Source organism: Zonotrichia leucophrys, chromosome Z (genome assembly GCF_028769735.1).
Source record: "Zonotrichia leucophrys gambelii isolate GWCS_2022_RI chromosome Z, RI_Zleu_2.0, whole genome shotgun sequence".
Taxonomy (NCBI): domain Eukaryota; kingdom Metazoa; phylum Chordata; class Aves; order Passeriformes; family Passerellidae; genus Zonotrichia; species Zonotrichia leucophrys.
Window position 1 is genome coordinate 14208027 of NC_088200.1, and position 19617 is coordinate 14227643.

A 19617-nucleotide genomic window follows, 5' to 3' on the forward strand; every position below is an offset into this window, starting at 1 on the left:
CGTGATGTAGTTTCTTCAATACTTGTGCAGCCATATGTAGCATTTTTGGGGAGGTACGTCTGATGATGTGGTTCATCTTCAGCTGCATGGTGATCTCTAATGATACCAGTTTGTCTCCTTAAATCTGAAAGCCATAAGGCCTGCCTTCACTTAGAAACTTGATTTAGACTGAGGAAAATGCCTAACTGAAATGTCTTGAGAGCTGTATAAGTAGGATTTTCTCAAGGCTTCAGTTCTAAAAACATATGCAGGAGTGTTCGATAGCCCATGATTGTTGTGGAAGAACTTTTTTATTTTGGCTTAGTATTATTTACCTTTTTCTCTATTTTTAAGAAGTGAGTTATTAACCATAAATAAATAAATGAGCATATAGCACCTGGCAGAAGGCATATAGATGTAAATTAGATATATAAAACAAGCTGCAACATGTATATTGTCATGCATTTAATTAGCACCTACAGAAACAAAGAAAATCCCTGTATCTTTTCTAGAGCCTTCCCTTGTTTCTCTTGCCAAGCTGGCATAAAGGCAGTAGAGTTCTGTAACATTTGACTTCAGTGGAAAGAGTTGTAGCCTTCCCCTGTTGCTGACAGAAGGAACTGTCACCTCTGAGAAACAGCATATTCATGTAGGGCATGTATTGTGTCACCTTCTGCAAAGTGTGGTAGGGATAGGGGTAGAGGCCACTTGGGATCTTTGGATAATCCTGAAGGACATTAATTATTAGAATTATTAAAAGATTGATATTCAAACCCATTTCCTGGTGAAAGATAATAGAAAGATGAGAGAGATTTTAAAACTACACAAAATATTAAATGTTCTCTGGAAAAGAATATAACCTGAAGTCCTAAACCACCATTCTAACACATTCTGCCTTTTCCAGTTCTCATTGGGCTGTGCTGGTGACTCAGTTTTACAGTTCAGATAGGGACTGCTTATCATGGAGTTAACCTTCTTTGGAATTGTGCCACTAGCAGGGAGAAAGCAGACACAGATGGTAACAGCATGTGGCAGGAGATACCTGTGCATATTGCATAGCTGACCTACATGATAAGAAATGTCACATCTGGACTAAGGAGCCTCAAATACCAAGACATTACCCAAAACTGCCTTCTCTGGAGTTACTTTCTTTAAAACATTTCTTTCAGTGTGCCAAGACACTGGGACAAGCTAATAATCCTTACCTGTATCAAAGATCAACTGATCTTAGAAGATCAGTTATTGCCTGAAGTATAACCAGAAACTGACCTTGTTCAGGCCCTCACTGGACCAGTTTGGCTCTGCCCTGGGATGCAGGGGGGGTAGAAATCACTTCCCGAGTCTGTACCTGGGCCTTGCTGACCTGCCTGCCAGCAGAGACCCCTCTCTGAGGCACTTAATAATCCTGGAGATAAAATTATTATGCCAAGATTCTGTGACTGTCTCAGCCTGCAATTTGGGTTCCAGTCAGGGAGTATTGCTGCTGAGGAGGCATTGGTGTCACTATTTCCAGCTCCAGGGTGCACTGGGGACGCAGGGCAACAACGCTCAAGTGGGTGCATTTGAGCAGCAGCAAACACGAGTTTGGTCAACCCATGTTATTTGGGTGCCATACAACCCCTCCTTGTCTGTATGCCTAACAGGATTTCAAGCTCCTCACAATTTGAAGGGGGAAGGAAAGAAACCACAGCAGGTCTTTTTGCTGGAGCATAAGCCATGTCTCCAGAAACCACCCTCTCTTCTGCACACAGATTAAGGATGCAGCCTGTATGTGCACAGCCTTATCTGCAGAATTTCATGGTCTCTCTGTTTCAATCAGCTAAATGAAAATAAAATTTTGTATATGCTCAACATGGGCAAAACATCTTTCTGTTCTGCTGTGTGCCTCCCAGCCCACACCATGGGAATAGAGCTTTAGTGGAAATGAAATTGAGAAAATCTGATGACCACCACTAGTACCAAAGAAGTAAGGAAGAGACCCTCCGTGCACTTTTTTTTTTTAATGTCAAATGAAAGTATGGAGAATTCATCATGGATGTAAAAATATTGAATCACTTCTCAAAAATACCTGCATCATTGGATATTTGAAACATAATTTTGGGGATATGTACATTGTTGAAGGAAACAAGTGCCTGAACTGCTAAGAAGGACATCATAACTACAAAAGCCCAGTGCTTTTTAAAGAAGACTGCACTGGACATCAACAGAAATGCAGAAATTTGGTAGTTATGAGGCAGGATCATTATGTTTAACTCCCCAGCTATCCTAACTCATTAAAAGTTCCTCTGACTTGTTAATTCTTTCTTATTTCCCATTTCCTTATTTGTCTCGAGTTCACTATAAGCCAGTGTAATATTGTGCTGTATCACAAGCTCCAACTCAGCTGTTTGATGTGCTATTTTTAAGAGGTCAGGCAAAAGCAAACAACCCTTGAGCTCCAGGGGGAGCTCGAAGCCAGCTTGATACTTGCCCTCATCTTTCCTTTGGTCTTTCCAGTGCCCTTTTCCATTCTGTTATGTCCAGTGCCCTTTTCCATTCTGTTATGGAGGTGTGACCAAGATGATTTCATGAAACTGCAGTAAGAATGTATGCCTTGCATTAGCTTGGGAAAAGATTCAGCAACATCCATGGAAGTGCCAAATTAGACTATTTTTTTTCCCCTGGAGCACTGTTACCATGCAAAATGTCTTGTGGAGCTTATAATAATTTATTTCTTACATTGCTCCAGGATGGAGAGATTTTGTAAAACCATCTCCCATAAAAGGATATGAAGGAACTTTGCATTCACACAGTTTGCAAGACTAAGGAGTTGTAGTGACAAGAATAACAAGATGCTCTAATACCAGGCAAGACGGAACACCACTGAGGGTGACAGATGTGGGAACAGAGCAGAGAAATTAAAAAAAAGAAGTCCTTTCAACATGTCAGTCTTGCAATGTTCTCCATTCAGGTACCATGTGCAGCTTTTGACAACATAGCTCAAGACAAAGAGTAATCAACTAAAGGCAGAAAATTCATATTCCAGTAAGAAGAGGGGTGTAAGACCTCTGGGGTAAAGGATTTGTTTGTGCTGCTGAGAGAAGAGGATGCTGAATGAAGGAGCACATTAATAACCTTTGGATTTGGTTACAGAAAACCATTGTGAAATGGCTGCAGAAAACAAATCATTGTGATAGAAAAACTGCTAACTGCAACAAAAAGACTTGGGACTTTGTAAAATACTTTCCAGTTAAAAAAGCAGAACTAGAATGTACAAGGAGATGGTAATTTCTTAATTGCTGGAAGTAATTAACAAAAAGGGACAGAAGCATCTTTATCACATAACCCACCCTTGGGACACAGAGGAAGCCTGGACAGCCCCTAGTTTTATACTCCACCATTAATAACAGATTTTGTTTGTTATTCAGCCGCTAACTTTTGAGGAAAGAGGAGCAGGGGAAATGCTGTGCCAAGCTGGAATTCAGTCTGGACTTTGCTATATAACCAATTAATACCCATGATGACTCCTCTTTATAAGGATGAATATTGTTTCTTGCTCTACACTGAGCATTAGCTATCAGCAAATAATAGATGTAACCTTTTCTAGATTTACTAGTTTATTTAGCATCAGATCAGTCATGCAAGACACTTAGCAAAAATAGACATCTCAGCACTGAAGCATTTTCTCATGGTTTATCAGCATTCCTATGCAAACACACAAGGAGGTACACTGGTTCCACACACAATACATGGAAATAACAAAACTCATTTTTTTCTGATTAAAATTTTTCTCTGATTCATTTGCACAGTATAAGGAAATTCACAACACAAACAGGCTTAATCAGAAGCAAAAGGGTAAAGTTAAACAAGCAGACTATGAACTGCTATTTAGTTGGTTACATCTTTGCTAGTATAAGAAAAGAATGTCGATAGTACAGGATTTCTTACACATTAAGCAGTAAAATAAGGAGTCAGGAACACAGGACATGGAGCTAATTTGAGAGAGTCTGATATATATATTTACAACATTCTTCATTGTTATTAGTTGGAGTCCAGCCTCCACTGCTCTGAGATCAACGAGCTTCTGTAACAGGCTTATAAAATATTTTGTGTTATTAATCAAAGGCACCATTTCTTCTGTTTGTCTGGGAAACATCCACACATACCCTAACCATCCAGCATACAGTATTCTTGAATTAACAAAAGCACAAAACTCCCTCTTACGGTCCTCATCCAGCCAGGAGCCTCCAAACCAAGGCCAAGCCAGACATGCACCCTTGATGTATCACACTTCTTCAGGTTAAAATCCGTTTAAGCTGATGAGCTCCTTACCGTGGGTGGGGAGCAGCCAGGCAACCTCTGCTTGGTACCCCTGATCCCCTGATCTTGTAAGGGTGTGGTGGTGTAGCTCCTGGGGACCAACAGACTTCTTCCCCCAGGCCAGAGAGCCTCAATGAGTCTGCCCTTCTCCTGCTCCCTGACAAGCTGGAACAGCCACCACCACTGCTTCCCTGCAATAACATCCTGTTCATGGTGGACTTGGCAGTGCTGGGTTAATGGTTGGACTGCATGATCTTTCCCAGCCAATCTCTTCCTAAGGTCTTTCCCAGCCTGGATGGTTCTATGGTTCTGTGATGTGGGTTCACCTCCACCTCTCCGTCTTTCCTTCTCCCTGAGCAACCATTTCAGAGGTAATTTCTCACAAGCATAGGCCACTTGTCTCCGTGTATTCCAAAAAAAAAAAAGCCAAAAACACCCTCAAAGAACAACCAGACTCTAAAACAATATCTTCTTATGGAACATTAAGTAAAATTTCTGCTGTTTAATCAGAAGTGTTAGCATGACATCTCATGAAGATGTGGTGTGAACAAGGAAGTGGTTCTTGTGCTCAACAGCACAAAGAAACTGTTTGGGTTAGCTCTCATCAGTTAGTAGCTGTAACTGTCCCTGTTTTTAATTCTTTTCAGTAAAAAGAATCTTCATTTGTAATTATTGTCTCCCTGCAACCAAGGTGGTAATGATTTGAGCAGAGCAAACAAGACACCTATCACTACACTGGAGGTAGTACATTGATGACAGAACCAGCCTTGGATGCTCTGCAGGGTCCTTGTCATTCCCAAGGAAAATACTTCTCAGGGAGGACACTGCTGTGGCTGGGTTTAGGAGATATTTCAAAGATTTTTTTTGTCAAAATATACATGCAATCCATTAGCTTAGTTTCATTAAATGTTTCTTGACAAACTTCAGTTTTCTGTAAAGGACTACTTCAGGCCCCCACAGCCAGCTGAGGGAGAGACGACTGGGGAACATATTAATAGTACAAACAATACAACTTCAATGTCTTACAAATGAAGGGTAGGGTCAGTGGTGACATTTTTCCATCTGGAGGAGGCTGTCACTGGATACATATGTTTGCACTACTTCCAGAAACATGGCTGGTGGGCATGTCAGGAAAATAACAGAAATCAAGAAACTTGAGACCTCAGAACGTAAATATATAGACACTTCTCACTTTACCCTTTGTTGTCACAAAGCTAAAAAAGGAGCTCCTTTTGGAGTGTTCGGCAGCAGACTTCTCTGGTGTGTTTGTTGTGGGTGGTTATTGTGTAGTGTTATTTGGGGATTTGTGTAGCAGTGCTCGTTCATGCAAATTTCACATTTGTAAGTAACATCATCATTCCTTGGGCTTTGAGGGCTGATAGGATAGTGCAGAACCCTATGCACAGTTCTGTGGATGAACAAATATGACTCAATGGCTCCTAAAAAATACAGTCTCTGGGACAGATCACATGTAAATCAAACCCAATGGTTTGTCCTCAGTTTTCAAGTGACCAGAATAGCTGCTTCAAGTAATTTGAAATAATAATTTTGATTAGAAAAGCTACCCCAGATCCACCCAACATAGGGATAAGAATTATAGTCTTTTTTGTTGTTGATGGACTTTCCCTCTGTGTACTTATGCAGATACAATGATTGGCTCCAGAATTTTGTATTACAAAGCAGATCATTATTTACAGTTCCAGGCAACTAATGGGACCACGTGCTCCAAACTGACTTTGCAGCTTCTTGTGCTAACACTGTAAATGGCAGTATTGCATAAAATATGATTCTAAGTGTATCAACTCATATTATGTAAACAATATTAGGAAGGTCACTGGTCACAGAATACATGTTATTTTTCAGAATTCCCAGACCTTACTTGTCTCTTTGGATTGACCTAAACAATGTCCTCCACAGAAGGAAAAAGGTGCTGTTGGCAAAGGAGCTTCCTAGTGCTGAGGAGCAGAACCTGGCATGGTGCTGTTCTTGTGCCTCTTTGCTCTGAGCCACTCACCCTGTGCCTACAGCAGCCCAGGTGCCTTCATTTTCTTTTGGGAGAATAACCCAAGAAGCTCAGTTACGTTCTGTGTCTGTCTGGCATTTGTTGCACATCACTGAGCTATTTCTGTCAGGCAGGTATAGGCTGTTAAGAAAGGAATCTGAAGGTGCCAGGAAACAGCATGAGTCTGGGAAATGGAGAGGGAAAGTAGAAATACCTCTCCCTGGGTACCAACTGGCAGTGACAAATCACACCAGGGGTGGCTAACAGAGAAATATATGTACTGACTGATGAAACCCAGACTCTTCTGGGAGTACATGGGCAGGAGTGAAACCATCTAATGGAACCAAGGGCAACAGCAGATTTGTCAGGGCAGAAAAGCTGAAACCTGCCAGGTGTCAGATGGCTCTTTACCTACTGGCTGGCACCTGACAGCTGCTCCTGGGTGCCCCTGGGCCAGGAAAAAGGAGGTGAAGCACAAAGGGGAAGAATAACAATAAGCCCCTTAGCCATTAATGTTAACACATGTTAACACAAACTCTGAAGCCAGAGTTTTAAACAGAAAATAAATCCCTTTCTTTTAAGCTTTGCTCTTTATGTATCTTCCTATAGGAAGAACTTTGTGCTACTTCATAGGGCAAACACTTGCTGTTTAATATACCTTGGCCAGTAAACATTTTCCTGATATACAAATAAAGAGCCAGACTGTTCTCACATGCTCTGGATGGAGCATCACTGGGCAGGGCTTCTGTGCAGTTTGGGGCAGCTCAAACTCCTCACAAAATGCTGTTCTTGTGTTGTCACTCCTCTTCCACCCCTGTACTGAGCACACCAATGAAAGGCATTGCAATGATCTTTTTCCCAGCTGTGTCTTGGAAGAAGCCAGAGCAGGGCAAAACTCCATACTGCTGGCTTTGTTATCTTCCATACCTTGATTTGCATGACTGAATTTCATCAGCAATGATCTATGTACACCAGACTGATAATCATTATAGTTTCAGGTCCAGCTGAGTAATGCTGGCAAGGGACAAATGATGGCTTAAAACTGCCACTGCTACAACTTTTAATACAGACTTGGTTCTCAGATTGTTCAGCAGTCTCTGCTTTTTATTTCATAAATGTATATATTTATGTGTTCATGTACATATTCAGATTTCAATCTATAATTTTACTGCTAAATTCAGAATTGGGCCACTTCAAGTGTTCCATTATATTCCTCCTTCTGTACTATGCCTATTCCCACAATATTTGAATGCCTTCCAATAATAACTGCATTCATGTTCTCTTTTCCACTTGGGAGGGGTAGAAGAGGATGCATGTATTTGGTGAATTTTTAGTTATGTGCATGTATATCATTCTATCCTTATATTAGTTAGAGGATTCACACTCCAAGGAATGCTCTTCAATGCCCCTCCAGCAATCTTCTGAATTACTCTGGCCAGAAATTTTACCTCCCAGGTGTAAAGAATCTGCAGCCTTCCAGTAAAAATTTATATGTCTTCTGGAACTAAGATCATGAAATCACAAAATCACAGAATGGGTAAAGCTAGAAGTGACCATTGGCACAGTGGTCTGGCTCCAACTCTCTGCTCAAGGCAGGCTACCTAAAGCACATTACATAGGATTGTACTCAGGTTCTGGAATGTCTCCAGTGAGGGAGATATTGCTTCTCTGGGCAATCTGTCCCCAGGCGTGGACACTTGAACAGAGTAAAGAAGCTCTTTCTTATGTTCAGGGGGAACATCCTGGACACCAGTTTCTGCTTATTTCCTCTTGTCCTCTTGCTCAGCACCATGGAGCAGAGCCTGGTCCATTCTCTTGGCACCCTTCTTTCAGGTATTCCCATGTATTAATGGGATCCTCTCTCAGTCATCCCTGAGGGCCAAGCTCCCTCAGCCTTTCCCCATAAAAGAGTTGCTCCTGTCCTGTCATCATCTTTGTAACTCTCTTCAATCCTTGCTCTAGAGCTCTGTGTCTACGCTAGGCAAATATTTCTCCCATATTTTTCCCCTTTTCCTTCCTTATTTTCTTCTTATTCTGCAATGCAGCTGATTTTTTTTTTTTTTGTTCAACAAAACACAGGCTTTTTTGTGCAGGGGCTCATCAGGGAATTTAATATAAAATTCTTTACACAAAAGAAGAATGAACTCTGTTTATGCTCCAACTGGATTAACTCTGATAGGAAACAAAGGATATTGTTATTGTTTTATAAAGTAACTTTAAGGATGTTCTGCCTGTCTCTTATGTTACCTTAGTTATTTTCAGGACTTGTTTGTATCCCTAGCACTGGTCTCTAGCTCTAACTGTGCATCTTTCTTGGTCAGCCTCTGATAATTTTTGTTACCTGAATGCCATGCACACATAACCTCAGCAGCAACAATGTTGGCTCAGCCACACAAAAATTAGTTCTTCTCCAGGAGGAAAAGCCTCTGCACAAGCTTCGGGTCAAGGCACTGTGCTGACATTTTTGTCTGCCATTCTGTAAGCAGGCAATGTGCAGGACAATGTGCAAGGATCTGCAGGGAGTCCTCCACCCCACACTTTATTACACTGCTCTCAAAACCCCAGAGATGACCCAGCACGTGTGCAAGAGCTGAGGGACATTTATTTAAAGACAAGGGCTTATTTTCCAGAGTCCTGCAGCATTTGCTGCCTGTCAGATATTGCTTTCCTTCTGCTGAGTTGGACACTAACAGCTCCCAGTATAATTTTCCCTTTCCCTGCTGCAGAAAATGTGCTGTTGTCTTCACTTGTCCTATATGGCTGCCAGCTCTTTCTGTGTTCCACTTGCAGCGTGAGTTGTAGGAGAAGGTGATTCATTTGGAAAGTGTGGAGGCCTAGTGCCAGTGAGCCACAGCCTCCTGCAGCCTGGGCCACCCTGCTGGTCTGAGCCACTTCAAAAAACTCTTTGGTTGATGCTTTGATCCTGATTTGCTACCACACAGCGTTTCAGAGCATTTTGCTGTATTCACCAAGGCAAAGGGACCGCTGGGTAGTTTTTATCATAATCTGTGTGTCCAACAGCTTGCTCATTTGTGTGGACAAACAGTACCCTTAGTACCCTTCTTCTGAAGAACCTACTGTAACAAAAACTTTTGCCTGGATGATATTCTGCATTCAGAAGTTTGATTATGGTGTGTCTGCCTCTTTACAGCATGTTTGCATACTTTAGAGTACAAACTTCAGCCAGCAAACCAGCACCAGGCTCACACAGTGCAATCTACTGTGTCATCGACAAAATTGCAAGCAAAAGCGTTTAGAATTACAGGAAATCTGTTCTATTTTGGAGGGAATATTTCTGAAACTGGGAAAACCCCTGCTGTGGTGCAAAGGCAGGACTTCCTTACCATTTAACAGCAATCTTATCATCATCTCAGCTCTAAAATATTACCCTACAATTGACTAGTGCTGAAGTCTGCTTTTACAGGAAAAGTTTTACTAAGTTCAAATACTTCAAAAATATTGGAAAGTTTTCCCTTTTGTACTTAAAGAACTTTGTTAATATGGTAAATATTCTAAAGAATTAAAGCTCAGGACTTCAACAGAAAAGAGCACAAGTAACTTTCTCCTTAGCTTATAACCATGGATTTGGAAACATCTGGTCTTTCCCCAGCAGTTTTCAAGTGTGTTCATATTTTTCAGCCACAGTAAGACACTGATGTTGCACATCCCAGTCTGCACTACAGCAGATGCCACCAGGGTGTGATTTTTCAGACAAAGCCAATGCAGGTAACACCTGCATCTTCCAGTGCATGCATACACCCAGCTGCTGTCATACATCAAATATATCAGCTAGGCACTGTGCTTTGCCAAGTCACAGACTGGTAATCACAGCCTCAGCACAGACATCCTGATTGCTTAATGCTGAGTATGATAAAAACAAAAACAACTGAAGCCCCCCAACCTGACACAAAACTGAGTTGCCTCTGAAGATCATGCTGTCACAGAGAGGTCTTCTCTTAGATAGCATCAGCTCATAGTTATGATATTCTGTGGTATAATTTAGCAAAACCCACCATTGGGAATCAGCTGGGACCACTTTTCAGCTCAACAAACTGTGCCTCAGATGAAGGAATTTATGCTCAACTCTCACACATGTGCAGTTACTGCTCAGCCAACTCCACTTCTGCAGGTTTGAAGCAATTATCCCAAATGAAGGAGAAATGGTACAAAAATCCAGCCTCTCCCATCAAATTTCCCTACTGACTAAACTTGGACGACTTCACTACAGTATCGGAGAGTGGAGTAAAGTAGCTGAGAACTGCCTCTTTTCTTCAGTGACCTCAAATGAGGTAAGACAGAGAGTAAAAAGTGAGACAGGTGGATGATCTTGTCCAAAGTTATTAATCTTGCTGTACTTGTTTCCAAGGGAAAATTCCATTAAAGTGTCACATTGGCTTGCATACAGCTGCTATGCCCCCACCAGATGTTTCTGCTGACCTCGAAGTATGTGCTTTGAAAACTGAATGGATGCATGTATTTCACATTTCAACCCTTCCTAGTTAGCAAAACTTTTTGTTCAAATTCAGAGAGTTCTGAGAAATGGATAAAAAATCTCAAGTATAATAAATCCATTAGCATGCATTTTCACCCTGTAAAGACAGGACCTTTAATCCTCCTTTATATATTAATTTAGGGCACATTTTATTTATTAAATCTACCATACGAATAACATTGTATTACCCTTTAATTTCATCAGGAAATGTAGTTATTGAATGTTTTATTAAAGTCTTGTTTTTTTCAGTAGCTGCTATATTTTTTCAAGGCAAGTTGTGCAAGGCCTAACAACAACATAAAAACAATTAAAGCTAAAGAGGAATGATGATTGTATTAGGATGTTAGGTAACTATCAGTATTAAAAAGTTTAACAAGCACAAATGACATTTTTGTATGTCAGGTTCTTTTTGCCATTTTTGTAATATATCAGTACAATAGTCACATGCTGTCAAATAGATAACAAACAAGTGTAAGTGGTCATACACACTGATGCACATTAGTTTTTCAGTTCCTATCAATCACATTCAACAAGAACATCAAGATAGCTGAAGAGCCTGACCCTACTTTTGCAAGCTGATTGATGCACACAGCTGCTAACTCAAGACACAGCTCTGGGTGGATGCAAGATCGTGCTGGTGGATCACTTTACAGGAGGCATCCTTTGTTAGGAAAATGTGACTAATTACAAGTGGAAACTGCTCACTCATGAGGTTAAACTACCCAGGAACCAACTAGATTATACTACTTGCTCCCAGACCTTGTAGAAGAGTGTTTCCTCAAAGCAAAATCAGTAATTGTGAAATAGCTTCCTTCAAGCATTTACAGCTTATTTAAATACAGATTATTCCCTTAGGGCTTATAAAATGTCTTCTATCTGCAGATTAGAATTTTAATGAATAAATAAAATGGTATGCCAGAAATTTGCATGTATTCTAATCCTTGTTTAGTCTGTGGTTTTGTTTCACTAAGACTTTACTGTGGAATGAAATGGCAGAGTAATTTTGGTTGGTATTAAAATACTGTATATAAACAAGAAAAGTCAGAATAAGGCATTCTCAATGCAAGCTTGAACAATGTACATTTTCATGCCCAGTGGAACTACCATTTCAATTTCTTCTCAGAAGTAGTGGAATGTTTTTTTGTGGTTTTTTTTTCCTTTTTTTTTTGCATGTAAATCCCCAAATACTTTTTCAATTTTACAGATAAAAAACATTATTTCATACATCAGTTTTAAAAGCATTGGTTTGGTATTTCCTTCCATTTTGTCTGCTGAAGGACTATGAAACTGGAAGGAAACAGTTCAAAGAAACTCACAACATAGATAAGACACCTACTTCCATAAAACCAAACAAAATAGCATTTTGTTTCAAATGCCACCTAGGAACACTAGATAGATGAAGTATACACATTATGGTAGGTAGTTAATAATCCCCATGTTTTCACCTGCCGATATTACTGCAAATTACACTGTTTCCATGACATGCCTAGTGGAACAGTTTACTATTTTCATAAGCAGTCACATGCACTGAAGGTAGGATCATCAGGCGGGGCCTGTGGCACCCCGAAGCAGAACCAGAGAGGCCAAGCTTGCTAATCTCTCTCGCTGGATGACAAGGTAGCTGGTGTATGAAATGACATCTCCGCCGACACGAGCGAGCGCCATCGACCTAAGGCATTTCTCCGGGAGCCGCCGCTGTCGCCTCCTGCGTGGGCCTGTCCGTGTCGGCGGGCTGGCTGTCGCGGCCGGGCGCCGGGCTGGGGCCGGCCTTGTGGCCCTCGTGGGCGCTGTGGCTGCTGGCGCTGCCGAGGCGTGTGGAGGCCACCACGGCTTTCACTGCGGCCTGGGAGAGAGGGGACCAAGCAAACATCCCTTAGGGAATGCGGCCCGTGGGCACGCAGCACTGCCCCGACAGCAGCAACTGCGTTCAGTCTTCTTGGGAATGTCGGCTTTGGATACCTGCCTGGGCCTGGGTGGATTTAGAAGGCCGTCTGGCATACTGGGTTGAGGTTTAAAATTGCTGCTTTCCCAAGGTTACAGGTTGGGTGACATGAACATTTTTTCAGCTATACTGGCTGGTTTTTTTGTTTCTTTTGGGGTTTTTTTGTTTGGGTTTGTGTTTTTGTTTTTGTTTTTTTTAGAAATTACTTCAGGTGTCCTGCACTCAAGTCTCACGGCAAAAAGGAAAGTCATCATCTTCTGCCATAATAATAAAAAACATCAGTACTGCCACTGATTATTCCATGAAAATTTCACAAAGGAACACAATATCTTTCACTATTGCACTGTTGCATATTCCAAGTGCAATGTTGCAGAGCAGATGGGCACCTTCCTAAGTATAGGCATATGAAAATACACACTAGGAGGAGGATTTCTTATCACATGAAATATCAAAAAATGAAGACACACATGAAGACAGTTATATTAGCCCTTGCCTTGAACAGTTTTATTGCCTGAAAAAAACCAGACATACAGAGGTGAGAAAAATAAATGCTAATTTCTGTGTGCGACAGCTCAAGCTATTTTTGACTTGGCAGCTTTTGCTTAGACATCAAAGCGGGTCTGCAGGAAGAGATGAAGAACATAGCAAGTTTTGTGGATTCTTTGGAGAGGTAATCACACACACACAACACACACAAAAAAGAAACAAACAAAAAACTCCCTCAAAGAAATAAAAAGAAAAAAAAGATTTTAATGAAAAGCAGATAACATAAACATTGTAAATAAAAAAGAATCAGCTACAACAGATCATGAAGAAATACTATAAGGCATAAACCAAAGAAATGGGCAAGAATTTTGACAGAATAGACCTCTTAAAGGAAAAATCACAGACATCCACATTGGTGGTGAGAGGACATTGGAAAACTGATCACAAACAGAACAAGCCACTTAGTGATACTATAATGTCTAAAGGCACTTTCAATGTAATTTAGTGTCGCAAGCAGTGTTGGATGTTTATGAAACAAATTCAACACAGCCTATGAGAAACCAAATCCCGACTGAGACCTTTAGACTTACTCTTTAAAATTTGTCTTTACATAAAGAAAGTCTGGTGGTGGACTTTTATGTTGGGAAAGAGAAAAGAATTACATATTATTCTTACTAACAAATAACCGCCAAAGCGTGTACTCACTACTTTGATGTCTGCTTTGGTTTTATTTTTTTGACCAGGAGTTAACTGTCAAAAAGTTTATTGTTTCTTTTACAGATATATTTGTGGAAAATTATTAACTCTACAAGAACTGCTAACTTCAATCAATCTTCTTAATAATTGCAGATTTGGTAATTTAATCTTTAACAGAGGAGCACTGAAGAAATAATCTTATAAAAAGTGATAGTTTGTAATCACAAAATAATAAATTGATGTAGTGTAGGGGCCTAAATAAAATGAGCTTCAAAAATATCTCTGGTGTAAAAAATATAAAGAAAAACAAAATCAAAATGTCAATGTGAATTATATCTATAATCTCTGAGAACTTTGTAAATGACAAAAAAAATTTCTTTGCCCTGTAGAAATTCTCTGCTACAGTACTCTACTAAAAAAAAATAGCAAATCCAAAGTTTAGGCTCAGTTTTTTTGTGAATGGATTTTTCTATGGAATTTACTAAAGTTCTCAGTTAAGTTGCTTTTACTCTAATTCCCCAGGGTTAGAAGGGCAGCTTCACTGTAGCTGTTGCTAACAATCCCTGTGCTGAGATATCCCTGGAATTATCTCCTGACCAGATGAAAATCTTTAAAAACTAAATAATGGATTAGGAGAAAAGAAAGTTTCCTGATACCATGTCAGTCAGGTGCCCAGTTGCCTGCTATTTGCACCTAAAGACATTTCCCTGCTTCTTCCCATGGCAGATATGTGGACAGGTAAAGGAGCATCCTGGGGATATTTATGGATCTACACATCTGAAATGCTGACTCAAATTCATGCAGAAGGATGGCTTAAACCTCCAGCTTCGTGTTGACAGGTACAGGTAGGTTAGGGATCAAAATATTCTTTAATAGACTAACTTTCTTCTAGACGGATGGATGCTCATTAAAACATGACTCAGTATGCCATTCCTTCTGGCCAGTATTCTAAGGATGCACCAGCAATACAGGACAGATGGATGGACAAAAGCAAGAAAGGAAGAAGGGAAGAAAAGATGGAAAGTAAGGACTTTGTGAAAGGTTTGTACATCCTCAGCGGTCCTATCTGTGTAGATAGAGTTTTCAATCAACTTCACCCATTTTTATTTGTTTTAGCTTTGGTCATTGACTGAATCAACTTAAAACTTCTTCAATCTTGGTCAGACATCTCAAATAAAAAGCTTCCATAACACCATGGAATATTGTCCTCAAAAATGTGCAAGGTTTCTGCAAGGCTACTTGTTGTGGTTTGACATTGACAGGAAGTAGGGTTTTTTTTGGGAGATGCTGTGGTCACCAATAGGTGTTCAGATTTTAATATTGGCACCTGGTTTAGCCACTGAAGTTCGGACACGCCTCTGAGAACACACAGGGGTTAAAAAACAATTTAATTGCATGCTTTCATAGCCAGAACAGAGACTATGAGCAGAGACTTGCCTTAAGTTTACGCCGGGCATTGAATTCTTGAAGTTTCTTTTGTGCGTTGTCCATATGTGCAAAGTTTATTGCCTTCCCTGTGACCCATGGGTGCTGCAAAGCCTGTAGAGTGGTGAGGCGTTTCTTGGGGTCTAAAACAATCAACTTTTTAACCTGCATCACAAGCAAGAAATAAAAAAGACTGTCAACCTTATTCTTCATTCAGATTTACCTAGTTTTGCATTTGGGGGCTCTGGCCTTGGTTTGGAGAGCATCTTAGGTGAGACATTCTAAGAAACCAACAAGAGTTTTCATTTGTGTCTTTGCAAGTATTTTGCTTCTGGCATTTCTTGGTCCTCCATAAATAACATCTGATTAAGACGGCCACTAAGGGGGAAGAAAGAAGAGCAAATATCAACTGGTTACCAACATATTAAGGGTATGTACCAATGCAGCTGACCTGTATCTGTCATAGGCTCTTTCATGTCTGACTTGTCACAAAAACCCTAAGAGGTTCTCAAAGTCTCTGAGAAGTCTCTCTCTCTACTTCATGATTTGGACAAGTCTTAAACTGGATTAGAAGGTTTAAATTATGTGCCTGCTTGTACCACGTAGTCCCTGTCATACACAGCACAAAGGAAATTTTTCTTTCAGTCACTGAAAGACTTCATGTACATATTAAAAAAAGCATTGCACAAGTCTTTCTGTCTTAGCCCACTCTGGAACTAATGCTCTTTACACCATTCCTTCTATCACAACAGCCAGAAAACCTGGACTTCTACAAACATGACAGTAGGGTACTTTTGGGAAAAGGCACTGCAAACATACCCTTGGGACTGGAGATGGTCCTGCTGGATACAAAGTGTGTCCAGTCAACTGACATACCATGAGTTTTATTGTATCTCTGGACAAGTGGAGTTTTAAAAAAAAGAAGAAAGGTGAGGATGGAGTAACAAAGTACACAGATGGCAACTCTCCTGACTGCAGACCCTCTTGGAGCAGTGCAAGTGATGGCATAGGGCTCCACTGCTCCTATGTGCCCAAGGGTGAGGGAAAACTTGCTTCAGGGTTTCCTGAAATCTCCCTACAAATACCTTTAAAGTTGCTGCCCTGAAGTGCATGCAGGAGAACAGGCATTGTGGTGAATATTGGTTGTGTCTCCAAGGAAGTCTTTGAGTTAAGGAAATCCATTCAGCTGAACACTGAACTGCCCACAGCATGGGTTTTGAGAGTCATGGTCATCATTGTTATCTACAATTTCCTATGCAACGTTCAAAAGCTTTACCTGCAGACTGCTGTTTATCTGGCATTAAATGATATTTTTTTTGGCCTTAGAAAAATTTCACATCTCATAAAACACCAAAAAAGTACTTTGAAATTCTACAGTCCTTCCACTTGAAATATCCTGAAGTACTTCACTAACACCAGTGACGTAGTATTTTGTGACACAGTTTGTATATGTGTATATGGAACAGAGCACTTGTGTTTTCAGTGCTTATGAAATAACTGAATTATGCAAGTTATTATTGACAAAAGTCAGACTCAAGCATACCTATCTTTGCAGATCAGTGTCTCCTGGATCCAAATTACTATATCCAGTAATAAAAGAATAGAGTGAAGATAGCATGCCAGCCCTTGCATTTTGCTAATGGAGCATGTTTAAAAGTAGTCAGTCTTTCCTCACCTACCAAAAAAAAAACTTTAAACGGACAGAAAAAATATGTCAGAAAAAGCAGTGGGAGGAAAGTTTCATTCCGTTTTATATTCCTCCCCAAAATGCAGGCTTGAAAACTGCACAAAAAGAAGGGCTTGTTTCTACATTCCCCTGAAGGTGTTTGTCCGGAAAAGATGAATGGTGAAAGACTTCAGAGCTGGAAGGAAAGGCAGGCATACACGAACACTGTGACAGCTGCCAACAATCTATGGCTTGCTTCACAGAAGGACCTGAATATCCATGTTCTGAGTGCAAATTACAGCACTGGACTAACAGGGTAGATTAACAGCACCATAATGTAGCAAAGACAAGAGGAAACAATTATAAACAATTAATTAACCAATTAATCTGCCCCCACCCCAAAATGGACTCTTTCTCAGTGGCAGAAATACTAAATACTCCAGTCTCATTTTTGCTTTACTTACTAAATCCTTGGCATTCAGAGACACATCATCCCACCAGGGGGACACAAAGTCATATTCACAGCTCAGGATTCTCTTAAACATATACTGATCTCCCCTTTCATCATAAAATGGTTCAAAGCCACAAAGTCTGAAAGGATAAAAAAGAAATTAATTAATCAAAGTTTAATTAGTCTTGGGTTGTTAGAAACAGTTCATGGTAGTATTTTTCTCTACTTTGTGTCCTGTAGATCACTTTGGGAAACCATTCCTGGATGTACTCATGAACTCCTAATTCTACATAGCAGAGAGAAATGTTGTCATAAGTATTCTTAAACACTGGGAAAGGTTTTTCTAACTGTAATTTTTCTATTTTCATATGTTTAATATAGGATTATTAATATAGGATTATAGAGCATTTATCAGAATCCCTGTAACTCTTGCCAGAGGAATAGGAATTAGCTGAGGAAACCCACCTTACACATGAAGTTAAAGTTTTTATATATCCAGTTAGGAATGATTTTTAGACATGCTCATCCCTGTACTTTTTTCGATGCTATCAGCCACAATATGTAAAAACCTTTGTTAAGTTTTCATGATCAGGCCTCATCTTTATTTAGGTAACCTACATACAATCTAGAAGTCTTGTGATCTCACTAATGACTGCATTTATAAATACATTGAATAATACAGATCCCAGCAGAGATCCACACTGCTGGCCTCAGGGAAAGCAGACTCATAGATGTGGTTTCCATTTGTATAATGTCCTTTTTTTATCGCTTCATTGCACTTAAATCACGCCTGCACACATAATCAGATTTTTTAAAGTGAATTTCCTATTCAGCCAGTATGTGATCTGAGCTTAACAGAGAAAGGCTATCTCCTCCTCTGCTTCCAGAAAATGCAACAGGCAGTAAGATGATGAGAGGAAAACACCAGCGGATCATAATGATCAAGACAGCAACAAATCTAGAAAAGCCTTACATTTTAACTTGTTTCTGTATTTTTAAACACAATGCGCTTACTGTTCTGAAAAAGGAGGCTAAGGTTCAAGGAAGAAATGTGGTTTTGGGAGTGGTGCATAACCATGGGTGGAACAGCTGCATCACATTCCACTGCTGAAGAGGAGAAACACCTCACTGCAAGCACATTCTGGGCACATTATTTTTCCAGGTCTGGCAGAAGTGTATTAAAACACATGGATCCAGCCTCCAAAGCTTGTGCTTCAGTAGGTGGTGGCCAGGCAGAACCCCTCTGCAGATCCCCTCCTGTTTGCTGCCTCTCCCATCACCATTTCTGGGTTGGCAGCCAGTCCCTGCTGTCCCCATGGAACATTCTAGAAGTATTGTATATTACTACATGAGCTAAGTATTGTCATTGCCAAGGGTCTAAATTAAGTCTCATAATTATTCTCCCATAAGGAAGGGAGTCAATACCTCATATGCAATTTTCCTTCTCAATAATCTTCCTTTGAAAGATTCAATCAATAGAATAAAGTAATTGTAATTCTTACCAATTGAATCATGACTAACCCCAATAAGACTTAGACAAAAGTGCCTACTTAAACACAAATGCTTGGAACTTTTGTTCTATACTCATTCACATTAGTAGCATGATTCTGCACGTCTTGCTGCTGTTCAGGAAGAAGTGTTAAAGTTATCAAATATTTAGACTGTGTTTTGCCATGTTCCTCTAGGATTTGACTTACTTCAGTAAGGTTACGAATATAACATTAAAGTTCAGAATCTTGTCTTTTCCAATGCCACAGCTCATATTGTAATGATATCCTATGGATGCTGGAAAGTGAACTTCTCTCTATCAACATTTGCACTTACAGGATGTAGGTGATAATCCCCAGGGACCACATGTCCACCTCAGGGCCATAGGCACATCCCCGTAGTATCTCTGGTGCTGCAGAGGACAAAACACTTGTCAGTAACACAACAATTGAGTGAAGATATAATAGCCACAAAATCAATTGAAGTCCATGCACAGTTGTGCCTTTCACAAAAAATTAGAACTGCCCATTTAAGCCCTGAATTAGACAAATGATTCCCTTCACTGAATACAAAACAAGAGAAGTCATGTCCAATCAGAGCCAGAATGAAATGAGAACTGTACTTTGGTTTCAAATTGTATTTTATGTTTGTGGAAGGAACCACAGAAAGCTACAGCAGCACTGGAGCCACA

The 19617-nt window shown here is 40.2% G+C and overlaps 1 protein-coding gene across 3 annotated transcripts in view; it reads right to left on the minus strand.

Moving 5' to 3' along the window:
- Positions 1-10980: 10980 nt before the first annotated feature.
- The window catches only part of CAMK4 (calcium/calmodulin dependent protein kinase IV), a 137475-nt gene continuing 128838 nt past the window's right edge, over positions 10981-19617 (minus strand). For all 3 annotated transcript variants that reach the window (XM_064735446.1, XM_064735448.1, XM_064735447.1), the window contains 4 exons: positions 19263-19338; positions 17452-17578; positions 15334-15486; positions 10981-12615 (listed from right to left, as the gene is read on the minus strand). In XM_064735446.1, coding sequence (XP_064591516.1) covers positions 12442-12615; positions 15334-15486; positions 17452-17578; positions 19263-19338 — 530 coding nt within the window. In that variant the 3' untranslated portion in view covers positions 10981-12441. The remainder of the gene's footprint in view (positions 12616-15333; positions 15487-17451; positions 17579-19262; positions 19339-19617) is intronic.